The 13,865-nt window shown below is 35.6% G+C and overlaps 2 protein-coding genes across 3 annotated transcripts; one reads left to right on the top strand and one right to left on the bottom strand.

The window, feature by feature from the left end:
* The first annotated feature begins 274 nt into the window (after positions 1–274).
* LOC656100 (mucin-2) lies at positions 275–8,012 on the top strand. 2 transcript variants are annotated; one of them, XM_008195313.3, is made up of 6 exons: positions 275–512; positions 3,766–4,699; positions 4,818–5,000; positions 5,077–5,607; positions 6,527–6,949; positions 7,005–8,012. In XM_008195313.3, exons 1-6 carry the CDS (start codon positions 490–492, stop codon positions 7,344–7,346), a joined length of 2,436 nt encoding a protein of 811 aa, XP_008193535.2. In that variant the 5' UTR covers positions 275–489; the 3' UTR covers positions 7,347–8,012. The 2 variants fall into 2 exon arrangements, with proteins under 2 accessions (XP_008193535.2, XP_967744.2); XM_962651.5 differs by having other exon boundaries at positions 276–512; positions 4,818–4,955.
* Positions 8,013–8,442: 430 nt separating this feature from the next.
* LOC100141724 (uncharacterized protein) lies at positions 8,443–13,259 on the bottom strand. The gene is made up of 4 exons (XM_001807944.4): positions 13,104–13,259; positions 9,579–9,774; positions 8,866–9,040; positions 8,443–8,818 (listed from the first exon to the last, which is right to left on the bottom strand). The coding sequence occupies exons 1-4, from the start codon at positions 13,118–13,120 to the stop codon at positions 8,610–8,612; spliced, it is 597 nt and encodes a 198-aa protein (XP_001807996.1). The 5' UTR covers positions 13,121–13,259; the 3' UTR covers positions 8,443–8,609.
* Between the last annotated feature and the right edge of the window lie 606 nt (positions 13,260–13,865).

Raw genomic sequence — 13,865 nt, 5'->3', positions numbered from 1 at the left:
TCAGTTTGCACTTTCTCCAATAAAAACGGTTTACATTTTCAATAATATTTGCCACATACTAATTAATAAGTTCAGAGAAACGACGTAAAAAATCAATAAATTGATTAGAAATTATTTGAGCAAATAATTAGCACGAAAGCTAGTATGAAACCGAGCGTTTCGGCGCCTGATTGCCCGTTGAAGTCTCCGCGAAAAGTCCGGTTTTTTCAGCATGACATCCAGGGACATCTTTGCATCTATTTCAGGCTAAAGAGAGCGCTTATAAAAGGCAGTTTAACAGTAGCTTGCTGGTTACTCGGGGCCTCAATAGCGAAAGTTGCCCCGACGGAGTTGTGTGGTGTTGTTGGGCATGTGGCGTTGTGTGTAACGAGTGAGATTCCGGGCTTTGTAGTGACATAGTGTGCCTAGTGCAGCCAATCCACGCGGCAATATTGCCGCCCTCAATTTTTTTAAACCTAATTTTAACGTAGTTTAGTGCAAAGACTGAAAATGGCACAAGGCACTTTGCTCATGTAAGTTCAGAATTTTTAACTGCACTCGGACACAAGATCAATAAAGAAAGTCGAAACTTTGGTGCCGATTTCACGTAACGAGCGGCAATATGTTTAAACACGTAATCAAGAATTAATCAGTTTCACGAAACAAAAGATTTTGCTGTTCTTTGTAGAAAACTTACAGTGAGAGAAAAAGTCACAAATACACCTAAAAAATAAAACTGCGGCTAAGTGGGTTACACTTTTTCGGTTTTAAGTGTTGCAACACGTCTAAAGCCTGTTGGGTTACATTCGCATAGTTACATTATTAAAATCTGTAACCACAGAAGACCACACACAAAATTTGCAATAAATAAATTTTGGTAATAAGAGAACAGGTACATTTTTTTATTTTTATTTTTCATTTTTTACTGTGTGTTTGCTAATCCCACTCACTACCTACGCAGAAAGAGACATAGTTCAAAGACTTCTCGCAAATACTTTAAGCAACTTTTTTTAAATTGGTTAATAATTATCAACTTACTCACTCAAAATAGTAGTTTGTACGAAACACGTATTTCGAAAAAAGAAAGTGGTTGTGTCTAAATATCAGTTAAATTTGTTAAGCAGGGCATCTGTCATTTATAAACATTTATGCTTCACATTTTACTGTAAAACTAATTAAGTACGATTAAGTAATGGTCAACTTTACATTATGTTGTTAACAATGTTATTAGTAAACATTATGTAAAACTGTATTAATCGAAATTAAAACTCTGTGTGGCTGATAATAAAACAAAAAGTTTCGGTCTTGTAGCAGTGAAAGACGATTTTGTGTACTTATGTAAGTGGTGAAGAATTCTTTGACTTTCTTTCAAAAACAAGAAAAAACACTTTGAGTGACCAGCTGGGTCTGTGGTATCTTCATGTAGGCAAAAGTTTTCTTCTGTTTAACATTAAGGTGTAAAAACAGTCTTTTTGATGGGTATTTATATAACATTGTAATGGTCGCGGAATCTTCATTAAAATTTATGATCGTGGATGCCCCGTTAGCAAAATATGCAGTTTGAACTTTACTTCACTCAAGGTTTTTACTTTTACCGCTTCGACAGAATTAATAAGTAGTGTATAAGTGTTAGACATCTCTCAAGAGGGAAAGTGGTCGACTGCGGTTATCTTTTTGTAGCTTGAGACCGCATTATTACATTGTAATATTGGTTCTTTTGCAACTTGTTGAAAAATATTGCAATCATAACACGAATATTATGGGAACAAAATTTAGCCCGAATCAGGGCGATGAATGATATCAGCTCCATTTAAAGAAGCTGAAAAATGACGGAATTTTGATATTTTCTTCGGCACGATTCCGATCAGTTTCCCACCTGAAACGGAAAAGTATAATTACTCCACTTACACACTTGATGAAGAGAAACTAATAAATAATAGAACTCATCTTCACCAAGATCACGAATCCATAGCGCGTTTCTTGTATTGTTATTAAAATCGATAATTAGAACACATGCAGCAAATCTCACGGAAATGTTAACAATCAGACTATAAAAAGTGCTCATAAACAATATAATTGTTGTTTGTAATTATATGCAGCATACTTGTCGGTGTTTAGGTACGAATGCATGAAACATCTCGGAAATATTTTTGGGGCTGGAACTTTCTTTCTGTCCGGAAGGTCGTGATCTGACCTTGATCAACAAATTTCTCCATCTTTCACTCTCTTTTACCCAACCCAATGGGGATTGTGTGTCAATGGCATCGACGCCACTGCCCATTGACAATGAAAGTGATTGGAACATATTTTGATAAGATAAATACACTTTTAAGAACTTTTAACAAGTTTACTTTCTTTACGTGACATTAAAGAAGTTAAGTAATTGCCTGCATAGCAAATGCTTAGCATAATAAAAAATCAATTGTGTGACATCTAAATATACTTATGATTAGAAAGCTATCTCGTAATGCAGACGGCAGAATAAAATGCCTTTGGTTTGTCTCCTGATTACATAACGCTGCTTCTTCTTTGACACATTTTTTTTTCGAAATCTGGCCTTTGCAATTTATTGCTGTTATTATAGACGAAGCAGGATAATGTAGTTATGTTTGTTTTTCACATTCACTCAGATATTAACTTATATTTGTTTAAATAAAATGCATTTTTGGCAGTAATATTGGCTAGAAATAAAACTAGTGTTTCACAATTGCAATGAAAATGGAAACAATGTAACAGAGTTTGCAAAATGACCTAAATTTCTCCAAATTGTTGTCGGCACTAGGAGCAGTACCTACAAAAAACACTGTTGCGATATAACATTAGCTACTTTGCACAAATCGCAGTCTGAAAATAATAATTTATGCACAATTTTAGCTCACACTAATCTTAACGGGTTTCAAATTATAGACTGATTTTAAAATAGTTAAAATAGTAAAATAGAGAAATAGTTTTCTCAAAAATGTTTAAATGTTGTCGAACAAACACTTTTGTTCGTTTTGTGAATATTTATTTACTAAAAAGACTACCAAAGACTACATTTTTTTTTGTAATCAGATAAGTATTATTAGAACTGTAGAAACACTTATTTTTTATTGTTATTAAAAATATAAAACAAATAAGTATTTTAAAAAATTTTTGGTGGTCGTATAGGGAATGACAACTTTTAGGTGCAGACTGAATGAAATTAAGGAGTACAATTAGGAAGACACGCATGTTGTGCAAGGAAATTATCTCAGAAATGTATAATTAAATTTGAAAAGTAAATTTTTGTGTTGTATAATAAAATGCAAACAAAAACATATTAAAATTCTTTCTAAGAAACCTACCCAAATTACGAGTATAATGCCACGTCTAATTTCGTTCATAATGAGTCACATACCAAATATTTTTATTTTAAGAGAAAAATCATTTATTTTATTTCAAAATACCATGTATCTGTCAATTCGTACTTAGGAATAACAAGAATCATTTGCATTTAAAACCAATTAAATTAACGTGAACAAACCGGTGTTTCACAATTTTAAATTTTACGTAAAGATTTTCCATTAATTTCAATTACACAAAATCAAAACCACAGTAAAGTATTTTAACGAAACTATTTGCCAAAATTCAACCACGCATGGAAATACTTATGTTAATTTTGTGACGGCTAGCAGGTAAAGGAATGCCGAGATACTCATCTTTTTATACATTTGTTTAAACATAAAGTCAAATTTAAAATTCAAATTTGAATAAAAAGTGCATATTTTTAATAGACACTCCACTAAATACCAATTTCAATTTCAGACTTGTATGCGTAACGACCGTAGCAACTTTCGCTTTCCCCCATCCTGGAGAGGACGTAATCACACAACCTAAACCTGGGGAAGAGTACGTTTTCGTGCAAACCACGGGTTCAGGCGCCCGTCCCATAGCACGAAAAGACAAGCTAACAAGTGAGGAGCGTCCTTTCGAAACCGCCCACAAACTTCCACCATCTCTCACATACATCCTGAACGAAAACGACGACGATGTTAAGACTAAGACCAAACGAGCGGCCAATCCGGCCGAAGCCCCGGCTCCCGCCCCCGCTGGTGCAATCAAACTAGACGTGCAAAAACTTTTAGAAAAATACAAGACCGAACTCAAGACTAGCACGACCGAAGCTCCGAAAACCACAGCGAGAACGACGCGGAGGAGAGGCAACAAGAGGACGAAAAAGGAGATTAAGGAAGTTGAAGTCACTAGTCCTAGCCCCGTTTTGACGACTGGAGCCAGCGTCCCCAAGAAAGTCGACGATGATATTCCTCTAGTTGCTAGTGGGAGCGAGAAACAGCGATCGCGGATTCAGATCAAAAAGGCACCCAATGGGCAGGAGTACGAATACGAGTACGTTTATTATTACTACGACGAAGATGATGATGCGAAAGTGACCAATGCCCATGATGGGCCTGCTAAGGCTGCGAACAAGAGTCGAGGGGCTGTGGAGCGAACCAGTGCAGCTCCTGAAGCCAACGAAGTTGTGCCCTCGTCCCGCGGCAAGACTAGAGGCCGCCAACTGGGCGAGGAAGAAGTCAGCGAGGAAAGGCTTCCTGCTAATACGAGGTTTCCTCCAAGAAGTCGCAATCTGAACACTACGCCTTTACCGGAAGAGGAAACTAAAGCGACAAGAGGTCGGGGAAGAGGAAGGCCAACTACTGAGGCTGCACCTAGCACTGATAGTGTTTCGGACGAAACTCAGGTTAGTTATCACCTTGAAACGACACCGTTACAATAGAAGAGTTAAAACGGTTCACAATTAAAAGTCAAGGAGACGAATTAACTTGATGCATATTCAAAATAAAAACTTGTTTGTTTAGGGGTCTCGGGGGCGCACGCGTGCCAACGTGAGAAGGCCTTCCTTGGAATTGGTTGACAATGCCTCCTTTAACACCCATCCAGGATCCGAACCTTCCGGAAGCAGCCCGTCCTTCCCGACAGACCTTCCAGCTGGACCGGTACGTTTCTTGGGAGCAACGCCTAATGAAAGCGTGGATCCACCTGTAATTACTAATCCTAATATCAATTTAATTCCATCACCTTCAAAACTATCAGAAACGTATTAAAATTTAATTATAGGAACCCATCGCCACGTCCGACAATCTCCCAGAACCAAAGAAAGAAGAAACCTCGACTGAAACCGCCGAAGAAACCGGGACAACAGCCATGTCAGCCATGGACAAAGTGGCCCTCGACCTCTATGCGATCCTCCAAGGGACTCAGAAACTCTCCGGAGAAGAGGGCGATTTCAGTAGCGAGGAAAATGCAACTGATACCGAGGTCACAACTTTGGAACCCACGACCGAACAAATTATTGAGACTACAACTCCCACAACTACGACAACAACAACCACAACCACAACACCAGCTCCTACGACCACAACCACGACGGAAGCACCAATCGGACGAGGAAGATTTAAGGGACGTGGGAGGAAAACTACGCATTCTGCGTCGACGACCGAAGCTGCACATGCAGAAACTAAACCAAAAAGTAAATTCAGTAGACCCAGCTTTGGAGGGAGACACAGAGCTGGGGCTAGGTCGACCACGGAGGCGGCAGTTGAACATGACGCTTCCAAGGAGGAATCCAAGCCAGTGAGCCACTCTCGGGTAAAAATACTGCCAGTTGTTACTTTTTTTTTTACAAAACTACACTTTTTGCTCTTACAAACTTAATTGGCGCAGTCAGTAGGGATACCAGAAATTTTTTATTTTTTATTAAGAAATGACAACGTTTTATTTTCTCGGTATTTTTTTTTGATGAAAAAGGCAGTACTTTGTTCGACTGGAAACTATTTTTTAAATAAATATTATTTCAAACAAAGAAGGTTTTTACAGGCAAAAATATACACTAGTAGTTCTGAGAGTTTGAAAATTATTCGAAAGTAAAAAGGGCTCGTCGACTGAGAAGTGCCGATGAGAACTGTATTAGGTTCAAACAAATCTTAAACGTAAAGAATGTTAATAAAAATTAACAAATGAACTAAAAATAGTTCAAAAAGTAAGTAGGGTTTACGTAATAGCGGTTTTATTTTTCTCTCTTTATAACAAGTAAAATTTTTGAAAAATTGACATTTTTCTGCTTGTTTTGTAATAAAAATTTCTGAGAATAAAATTAACGAATAAAGGTAAAAATATATTTTGATAGTTTTATTCAAGCAAAGATATTGAAAATATTAGATTCATTATACAAGTCATTAAAATGCAAGTCAGTAACTATCGCATGCTATTAAATAATCCATATGTGGAATAAAAATAACGGTGATAAAATAATTGGTACGAGAACTTACTCACTACAAACCTAATTTTGAATAGTTAATGTGAATGAATTGATTTTATAATGCAGTGCTGTTATTAAAACTTTTTTTTCTTACTTTAGACGATTAATTTAAAAATTATTTTTAGTAGTTACTTAAGGTTCCTCCAGCGATAAAGTGTTTGTTTCACATATTATAAAAAATATCTAATATTTACATTACTTGACGGGTATTGAGTGTTGTTAAAAAATATTTTTTTATGTCAATTTCAGCCCACTTTAAGCCGAAATCGCTTCGGCGCGACGCGCTCCAGGACCCGAACAACTGCTGCACCTTCCGACTCCAACGACGACTCTCCTAGCAGCACCTCAGCCCCAGTATCAAGACCATCTCTCACACGCCCTCGCTCATCCTTCAATCTTCGCACTAGAGGACGTTCCACCACCACACAATCACCCGAAAATGAATCTCACGACGAGGAAACTGCTTCCAGCTCCGAACCTGCGAGCACCACCGCCAGAAGTAGACGCGTTCAAGGCAGTGGCGTAAGACCCCTAAGACCTGGACCTCGAATAAATCTAGCCAGAAGCCGCCCTGGACAAAGTACAACCACCACGGAAGCTCCCGCCGAAGACCATGCAACGGGAGATGCGGAACAACCAACTAACACGAACTCTGAAGCTTCGGAAGAAAAAGTATGTTAAAGTGTTATGTAAAAAAGTTAAGTAAAAATGTTTTGGTTTTAATTAGGATAAAGAATCTTCGGCTCCAGTAGATAATAGTCCTTTAGGTAGATTGAAAAACAAGCACCGGGTGAACGTGCAAGCCCGGCCCAAAGCTGCAGCGAGCACTCCGGTGCAAGTCCGTCGTGTGAATCCACTGCTTGCAAGGAGGAGACCTGGGCAAACTACGGAAGCTGCGTCTAGTGAAGCACCACAAGAAGTGAGCACCGAAGCAGCTGAAGCTGAAGAACACGAAGAAACCGAAGCTGCAGTTGAAGCGTCCAGTACTACCACCGAGGAACCTAGAGGATTAAACAAATTGCTTGCAGGCAGGAGAAGACTAGCCACCAGACCGGCAGCTCACCACTAAGGCTGAAGAATAATTGAAAATCGTGAATTTGAACCAGCAAACTTTTTTGATTTTCAGTTGAGTTAGAGTAATTTTAATAAAAAGGAATAAAGTTATTTATTATTTTCAAGTTTTTGAGCAAAATTTTACATGTACTATTTTCCTTAAACTAGATTCGTAAAAACTGTTTTGTAGTCTATGAAATAAAACATTGCGAGTATTGTCTATTATTTTCAATAAAAGTATAATTTTGTACATACGTAATTACATACTTTATTTATCTCTTACGTATCTAGCATAATTTCGAGCTTAAGGATATTTTATACTTAATTATTAGAAAGGTAATTAAGACATTTTTATACGCAGGCCCAAACTGTGCCAATATTATTTTACAATTCAATAAATGTAGGTAATTTATTTTGAATAATTTACCCAATGCAAAAATTATTATAACAATTATTTTAAAATAACTATCATTTTTATAAACCAATACTCCTCCAAAAAATAAAAGAATCCGCTCATTCCTTTTTCTGCACCGATAATCCTTATACAATATCAATCTTTGTGTAAACTGACTGAAAACAAGTTTTCTGAAAAAATTCGAATTTTTGCTTTTTTTAATGTTGACTTAGACATGTGATCATTAAAGGTTGTAATCCTTTTGAAATAAAGCTCTATTGTTTGGAATTCTTTTATTCGTTAATTTGAAGAACATCCGAAAGTGATTTGGGGAAATAAAATTATTAGAGTTTCGAATTTATTTCACTATAACTCATAAACAATTTTATCAGATATTGTGTCAGTAATTTTTTGGTTTAGTAATGTTTAGCTTCATAGGATAAGGAAAAGGACTCGCAGACTAAGAGAATACTATTACAGACAGCACTAATTATGCGCCTCTAGTTTTTGTTCTCTGACTATTTAACACTTTATTATTGATTTTAAAACCAGAAAAAAATTATTCATTTAAATCTCAAACGTTAAAATGATGATAATAATTAATTGAGTAAAGGAGAGATGATGTATTATTATCACCCTCTAATTAATTGAATTTTAGAAACATTGCTAGTTTTTCTGCACGATTGTAATTGAAATTTCTGATAATAAAATCACTGAATTTGGGTAAATATCGGTATATTTATCAAATTTATTTACAATTTGTTTATACGAAGACTAATTTCTAATTCTTACAAATATTTGAACGTCACATAATTATCGCATTCCTAAACGTTTATTATTGTACAGTTTACATTTTATTGTCTTAATTAAACAGCGTCTTTGTGATTAGCTCCTAGAACTAAATCTCCTGCCCGTCCTGGCCGGGGCGGCGGTGGAAGAAGGCTGCTCTTCGGCAGTGGGCTCATTGTTCTTCGCACTGTTAAATCTCCTTCTTCCTGCAGAGGGTCTGGACGGTTTGGAGGCCGGCTCGTTGTGTACTGGGGCTGGAGCCGACTCCTCCGCTTCACTAGCGTGGTTAACTTTGGAATGTTTATCTAAAAAACGCCATTAGCACGGCTCTGATTTTCCTGTAACCACATACTGATAGCTGCCTGTTCCCTGCGGCGTTTCAAGGTTGCCAGCAAGTCGTCGTTGCTCCTGAACGGTCGCACGATTCCCCCTTTGAGGAACTTTTTCGGCGCTTCTGTGGTCGAACTCGTCTGTTCTTGCTTCTCTTCCCCTTGAGCCTCATCGACGGCTTCTTCCTCTTCTTCCTCCTAGCGACATTTCAACGAGTTGGTTAATTAGATGCCATGAAAACTTGATTGGATTGTGCAATTTGAACTAGTTTATTGTGCGTGAAATCGTGAATTTTGTATTTTATTACGGTATGTAAATGTCGATTTACACTGAATTCTTGAATCGGTGGAAAGTCGATGTTAAATTGATAATGACTCTCACTTGGTGACGCACTGCGGGTTGATGGCCCTATCTTTTCTTAACTGACAGCCGGATATGCAATGTAGTCATTTTCGTACTAGGTTAAAAGAAAGTCGAAATACTTTTAGGCGCCACCACGGTATTACCATATTGTCACCTGGTAAATTTACAGCGAGTTTCAAAACATGACAGGTTTTCTACTCAGCTTTCATAAATTGTGAATTGGCTCAAATTCGGCGCCGAAATAAACACGCGTTTTAAATTTCATTGCCAAAGAGCGACTCGATCAGAACCGGTCACATGTTTTCATCAAATAAATTTTAACAACTAGTTCAAGTTTAATGGCACTATTTTCGGTTTTCTCAAAGTAATTACCGCAGGAGGTGCTGCTGTTGTCGTTGAAGTAGTTTTGCTGCTCCTTCCAGCTAGGGGATTTCGTCTACCGATTAAGGAACTTCGTGCCGGAGTTTTTTTTGGTGGAGGCGCTGGCTCATCTTCGTATTCTGCGTATTCTTCTTCGGCCGGTCGAGCTGAAGTCAATGCTATTAAAAAGACTAGAGCGAATAACACTCTGCAAAAACATATTTTTTAATTAATTATCGAGCAATTACAACAAAATCAAATTTAATTAATTACGACTTATCCAACAAGTTTCTTTACCTCAACATTTGAAACTATTTGCGATAACTCATAATGTAAAATGTTAATTAATACGTTTTGGGTTAAAATGGAGTAAACTAGACCATCAATTTTCTGCTCAAAATAACCAAATCACCTTGATTTGGCGAACAGTGAAAATTGTAAAATGAAATAAATATTCAGTTACGTACAAATCTCCGTAAGTACCTACTTCACATGTGTGGTAATATGAGTTAGAAAAAATGATCTCACGTGGTTTGCACAGTGAAAGTGAGATGTCATAGGTCAGCTTGTAATTTATTTGGCTGACATGTACACTAGTAGATTAAACAATAAGTGGTACTAAATGTTCAAGTATGTTTGCACTTTAAGTGATGCAATTTTTGGTCAAGGTTCTGGGCGAGACATTTAAAAATTGTTCAGTCAGTTTTGCTCCAGACATGACGTTAGATTTAGGAATAAGTGAACCGCGGTTTACTTGACTGTGATTTAAGCCAAAGGTGCCGATAATCTTGTAGAAATAATCGGCTCCAGGCAGTGATGTCAGTATTAATTGAATACTTGGCAGCGCCTTTCTTGTCGGGCCTTACACTTTCGATAAACCTGTTCAACATCCTTGCAACAACCGATCCTTACGTTTCGCAACGTTTGACATTTCTTCCTTTATTACAATGGAAGGGATTGACAAAAAGTCCTAAATTAACAGTCAGCATCAATGTCAATGTTAAGCAAGTGAGATTTTTTCGGGATAGGTTTCTTCGAAAGTGACATCATCACCCAGTTGTTTGCATAACCAGTTTTAACAAGTTAATAATATCAAATTATAAACATTTGTACAAATAGTGAAGTGACTTTCTTACTCATGCTTCATTACTAATTAGTAATCATTTTGATGAGTTGAAGTGAAAGCTTCCCTCAAATGATTAGAGCCAAGTTTCATTGTGACGAAGAAATTTCACATTTGGATTGCACTCGCAAAAAATCGTCATCAAACTAAGAATTGCCAGAAATAGTGAAATATTACATAACAGAGTCATCCAAATCTGAAATTGTAATAATAGTGTGCAACATTTAATTGTTTAGAACATTAATACCATCAGAAAGTTTCTCTCATTTAAATTCAAGCTATAAGAGTATAATAAGGGGTTCCGCAACTGATGGAATACGTCTTCTTATTTGTAATTATAACGTAACGAGACAAGTGGGTGTCTAGCACAAAGCGAATAGAAATCTGCAAAAATGTACGCCCATTTGCCAAAAATAAATCATAATCTTTTGCAACTTGCAATAAAACGCCTTCATTTTGTTGGAATTTGCTTATTAACATTTCAGGACTGGCATGAATTATAAGGGTTGGGGACACTGGTTATAAAATACAATATTTAATTTTCAAATAAGCAAATTGATTGGAAATTTTAGGGAACCAGTTTATTAGAAAAACAAGATTGTCATCACATGAAAATTTGTCACGTGTAAAGTCGAAGAAATGTTTTAAATAAGTCAAAAATTTAAAAGTTCAAGGGCGACAACTCCTGACTATTATTATCATTTCTAAAATCATGTAATTGATAAATTTTTCTTCAGTGTAGTTCAGAAGATGTGATGTGTTTTCTGTATGCACTTTGGTTGTCTTTAACGTGCCAACAATAATTATTTATTTTAATGTTATGCAAAGGATAACGTAAATTTTTTTCTCCTCCTTAGAATTCGAGCATGAATTATTTATTGTTTTCTTTTCTTTTCACTGACGACTTAGGACCCAGATATTGGCATTTCTGGTTAAATTGTTAGTGAGGCTAAGAGTAAATAATTGTTAATGTTACGTTTCAATGTCAATGTTGTATATTATTTAAAACATTAAAATTAAAAAAAATTGGATATTTGGCGTTGAATGTTCAATAACAGTATTTTTTTTGTATTTTCCTTGTCCTTATTTATTTTTAATAAATTAATAAAAATTAAATAGGTAGGTTAGTTACAAAATGTAGACTTAAAATACTAGACTAAAAAAATAGAACAAAAGTGCTTTTTTAAGTAATCTAAACTTTTCTGATTGAATTAAGTTTTGAAAATAAAAAAAAGGATAATGTTTTAGCTACTTCAATCACTGATTAAAACGTGTGTACTGATTAAGTAAGTTTTGTTTATTATGCAATGCAAATATTTTTTTTTTTTTTAATCAAGGTGAACACATTTCTTGCGGTGTAAAATTGAGTTAGTACAAAATAAGCAAGCAGTAACAGAACAGCAACATGGGACAAGAATTTGCTTCTACATTAATAAACCGGCAACCTAATTAAGCAAATTAGGAAATTACATTTCTAGTAATTTTGTGTTAAAAGTGGTCCAACTTCAAGGGCACGGAATAAATCAAACAAGCCTCTGCTTTACTTAAGGTTGCAATCATAACCACTTTTTCACATTTCTGTAAAATAAAAAGGATCAAGAACTTTTATCCCCATCAAGGTTGCGAAATATAAATTATTATGACTTTAATAATAATCTGTATCATCCAAGCTTGTTAGCGACAGCAGGAAATACAAGAATCCAATTAACCCAATTTGAAAAGATTTGCCCGCCTTTTTCCAGTCAGTCGAAAACGGCGTTGCCCAAGTTTTTAAATAATAAGTCGGTTTTAATTATTGACAGACTTGTTGCGTAAAATTCGCAGATTTCATAATTCGACGCTGAGCTAAAGAGGTTAATTTTATTTCGCTGGTGATGCGCACCGTCTTGCAGAACCAAATGCATTTTTTCATTTCCTGCTGCTAGAAGGAAGTCTGCATTAAGTGCGACCTCTCTTTTTGGCGCGTTCAATGTCAAATTGCTTCAGAAAGGACCTTCCAGTCGTGCATATTTGACATATTTCCAGCTCCAAAAGAGAAATGTGCATAAATCATATTTTTGTTTGAGCAATTAAGCTTCATTATCAGTGGCAAGTACAAGTTTAAAGTGAAATGCGTCTAAGGCCCCAAAGCTTTAACGTAAAAAATCCGATTTCACATTGTTACGTAAGGATCTATCAATTCAGCTGGAGGCGGCAAGCAAAGGAAAAAGATTTAAATAGATGATTAGACGCTTCATCTACGATAACAACTACAAGTGTGGGTGTATAAAAGTACTATATGCATAAATTATAGAAGCGAGTTGCGATAAAATATGAAAGTAAAACTGTTGGTGGTGCCTTGGGCCTTTAATACACAATAAAAATGCAATTTTTAGTAGATCTAGGTTAAAAAGTAGCGTAAATGAATGACTTACATAACGTTCAATTTCATTTTTGATTGAGGGATGATCTGCTTACACTGAAGAGTTTCAATTCACTAGAATCAGCAATCCAGCCAAACCTATATTTATAAATTCTGTCTTGTGTTTTCCCTTCACTTTACAATCGGCCATGTAAGTAGAAAGTGTTAGTGTTACGGAAAACAGGTGAATTTGCTGATATCACGAAAGTGGACGAATGTTTCGCATGTATTTACAGCACGAACTGAAGAATTTTTGAAATTTTTTCTTTGTTTTATCAGTGCATTGATGGCTATCAGCGTCAGGTGCTTTACTGCAGATGCCGAAATTTAATTCCCTACTAACGGACAAATATAATTACAAAATATTAGTACTAATTGGATATTAATGTGTGTTATGTTACCGTTGTTACTTAAATAATATGCCTAATAGATAGAAGCTGGTTTTTTACGTTACGCACTGAATTCCGAGCCTTTTCGCCTATTTTATTAGATACAAACTATATTTTTCTAGTTCTATAAATAAACCTATATCTATTTTACTACAAAAACAAAAATAATCGAAGTATTTAATAAGCATTATTATAAATATCTACATATTTATTAATTCTCACATTCTCAGTTGCAACATTTTACCGTTTTTTCAGATTAATTTTCAAAAATAATAAATCGAGTATATTATTTTTGAAGGTAATTAGAAAAGATTAAAAATAAAATTCAACAGTAAATAAAAGAACATTATTTAATTTACGTATTTTTTTTAAATTTATACTAAAAT

Source organism: Tribolium castaneum, chromosome 5 (genome assembly GCF_031307605.1).
Source record: "Tribolium castaneum strain GA2 chromosome 5, icTriCast1.1, whole genome shotgun sequence".
Classification (NCBI taxonomy): domain Eukaryota; kingdom Metazoa; phylum Arthropoda; class Insecta; order Coleoptera; family Tenebrionidae; genus Tribolium; species Tribolium castaneum.
The sequence above is the reverse complement of the archived record's forward strand: the minus strand, read 5'-3'. Positions and strand labels throughout refer to the sequence as shown.

What these genes read in the sequence shown, in the direction of transcription:
- LOC656100 (XM_008195313.3), top strand. Translation starts at nt 490, where the DNA reads ATGGCACAAGGCACTTTGCTCAT. An exon ending in GTGTTTCGGACGAAACTCAG is followed by an intron (nt 4,700 to 4,817) that starts GTTAGTTATCAC and finishes TTGTTTGTTTAG; the next exon opens with GGGTCTCGGGGGCGCACGCG. An exon ending in ATGAAAGCGTGGATCCACCT is followed by an intron (nt 5,001 to 5,076) that starts GTAATTACTAAT and finishes ATTTAATTATAG; the next exon opens with GAACCCATCGCCACGTCCGA.
- LOC100141724 (XM_001807944.4), bottom strand. An exon ending in CAACAGCAGCACCTCCTGCG is followed by an intron (nt 9,041 to 9,578) that starts GTAATTACTTTG and finishes AAATGTCGCTAG; the next exon opens with GAGGAAGAAGAGGAAGAAGC. An exon ending in CAGGGAACAGGCAGCTATCA is followed by an intron (nt 8,819 to 8,865) that starts GTATGTGGTTAC and finishes GGCGTTTTTTAG; the next exon opens with ATAAACATTCCAAAGTTAAC.